Here is a 2,053-nt window from a genome sequence, read left to right on the forward strand (position 1 = left end):
ATATATATATGTATATGTATACACATGGCCTGCCAAGAATAAGCGTGTTGTGCACATACGCACCAAGCCTTCTAGTAAATATGTATCGAGCTTGCTCTGGAATGGTTTGTGGGGCACACTGTCGCACCTGTATACTGCACAAGCCACGGATGTATGCACAGCTGCCTCAGACGGGTCAGCATGGCGAACACACAGATGGCCTGTTTCTCTAACCTGTTTTCTTTCTTGAAAACTTCGATTTTCGTTGCACAACGAATCTGATATTCTCTGTAGTAGTTCGCTTCCTCCTCCGAGAGTTCCTGTCAATCGAAAAGACAAAATCGCCATAGCTGTAGTCAGCACAGTTACCTTATCCAGTCTTACGTTCTCTAGATGGCAATTCTTTGAATTCAAAGGGCAACTGAATGAGCAAATCCATCACAAACAACGTGCCACACGACGTAGGACTCTCCAAACCCTTACCAGTTGTCTCATATCGTACTTCTTCTCGGGCATTACGATTCCGCTGTCCTCTAAGGTCCGCCTGAGCGCAAAGATGGAGGTTAGTAGCCTCAGCTTCATTGCTGATTCCTTTGTCAGAGTTTTGTCTTGTAAGTCGATATTATCGTTGCACCATTGCACCCAAGGACTCACAGGACGGCCCAGGTCTCCCAGAGGGAACTTGTGCTCATCAAAGCGAGTGACACACAGCAGCGCCAGCATATCCATAGGAGTGTTCTGGAGAAGCGCATTGGACCGAAGTGTGAGTGCATATATCGAATACGTTTAATACTATTCGTCTCTGCGCGCAGATATATACCAACCGGCCAGTCATTTTGCGGATATAGCGCTTCCACAGCCCAATAGTGTGTCTGGAATACTACAGTAAACATCATAGGCACACACACCACTGTAGCTATGTTCTTACTAATAGCAGTTTGCAACAGCACTGCACTTACGTTGATGGGTGTGCCGGTTAAACACCATCGGTAGTCACAGTCAGCCGACACCTTCATCACAGCGTTGAAATTCCTGCCCCGACTTCTGAGCATCTGCAAGGTTAGATGAGTTGGGGGATTGGCTACATGTACATGTGATGTAGCGTACACCAAGATACCTACCTGGAAACCGTGGCCTACACCAGATGGATGTATTTGAAGTACTTTGCCGGTGCACAGTGCGTGTCAAAAGGACTCATACACATGTACAAGTACATGTGTATGTCTCATAATGTCTCATACACTTACATGTGCCTCGTCAATGATGATGCGACTCCAATTCATTCTGCGTAATTTTTCCTGTGAAGAAGAAGCTGTGTTGTCTGAGTGCAGGGATCGTGCTACATGCATCGGTATTTGTATTTATTCTATTATACGAATGCAGTTGCATCTGTCGTATATTTGTACTGTAATATTTGAAGCAGTCTGAAGTTCAACTCAGTGCCGGCAGACGACTGACAAACGAGAAGTAACACTCAGTCTACATGGCATGAGACTTTCTTTGCTCAATGCAATAGACACCGAAAGGACTATAGGCTGACGTGGTAGCAGGAACTATTTAGGGTATGGTCTCACCGCAGGGCTAAGTGTCATACTACGCACCTCATTGTGTGATAAGGTGTCGGAAGTGGTCAACACAACACATATGCGGCCAACGGGATTGTCTTCTCTAAAACGGGACAACTTTTTATCCTTATCTCGTCCGTGGTACTTAAAGGTAACGAGCTTGTGATTCGTTAGAGTGTCGATCTCCTTCTTCCACATGTCAAGTACAGCCACGGGCGCTATTATGAGCGTACTCTCCTGAAGTAGTCGCAGCAGCAACAGCGCAATGATCTGTCTTGTTTTCCCTGCAGGTACACGATTGCACCAAACAGAAGCGAAACAAGAATAAGAGAATGTAATGATGAGGCTTTCAATTGACGTTCGTGCGTTGTATATTTGACGATAGCTGCACTCCGACTCGATCGACATACGGGCATAACCATACATATGCACTCAATTCATAAGCTTACTTACACTAACTTGGATGCACCTGTAGATACACACACACACACACACACACACACACACGC

General features: G+C 45.7%; 1 protein-coding gene across 1 annotated transcript; it reads right to left on the bottom strand.

The window, feature by feature from the left end:
• Positions 1 to 119: 119 nt before the first annotated feature.
• SARC_14874 (hypothetical protein) lies at positions 120 to 717 on the bottom strand (the record flags this gene model as incomplete). Its single annotated transcript, XM_014290995.1, has 2 exons — positions 120 to 299; positions 463 to 717. Coding segments are annotated over 2 exons (435 nt in total), but the record flags the coding sequence as incomplete, so codon positions are not given.
• Positions 718 to 2,053: the final 1,336 nt, after the last annotated feature.

Source organism: Sphaeroforma arctica, assembly GCF_001186125.1.
Source record: "Sphaeroforma arctica JP610 unplaced genomic scaffold supercont1.5231, whole genome shotgun sequence".
Taxonomy (NCBI): Eukaryota; class Ichthyosporea; order Ichthyophonida; genus Sphaeroforma; species Sphaeroforma arctica.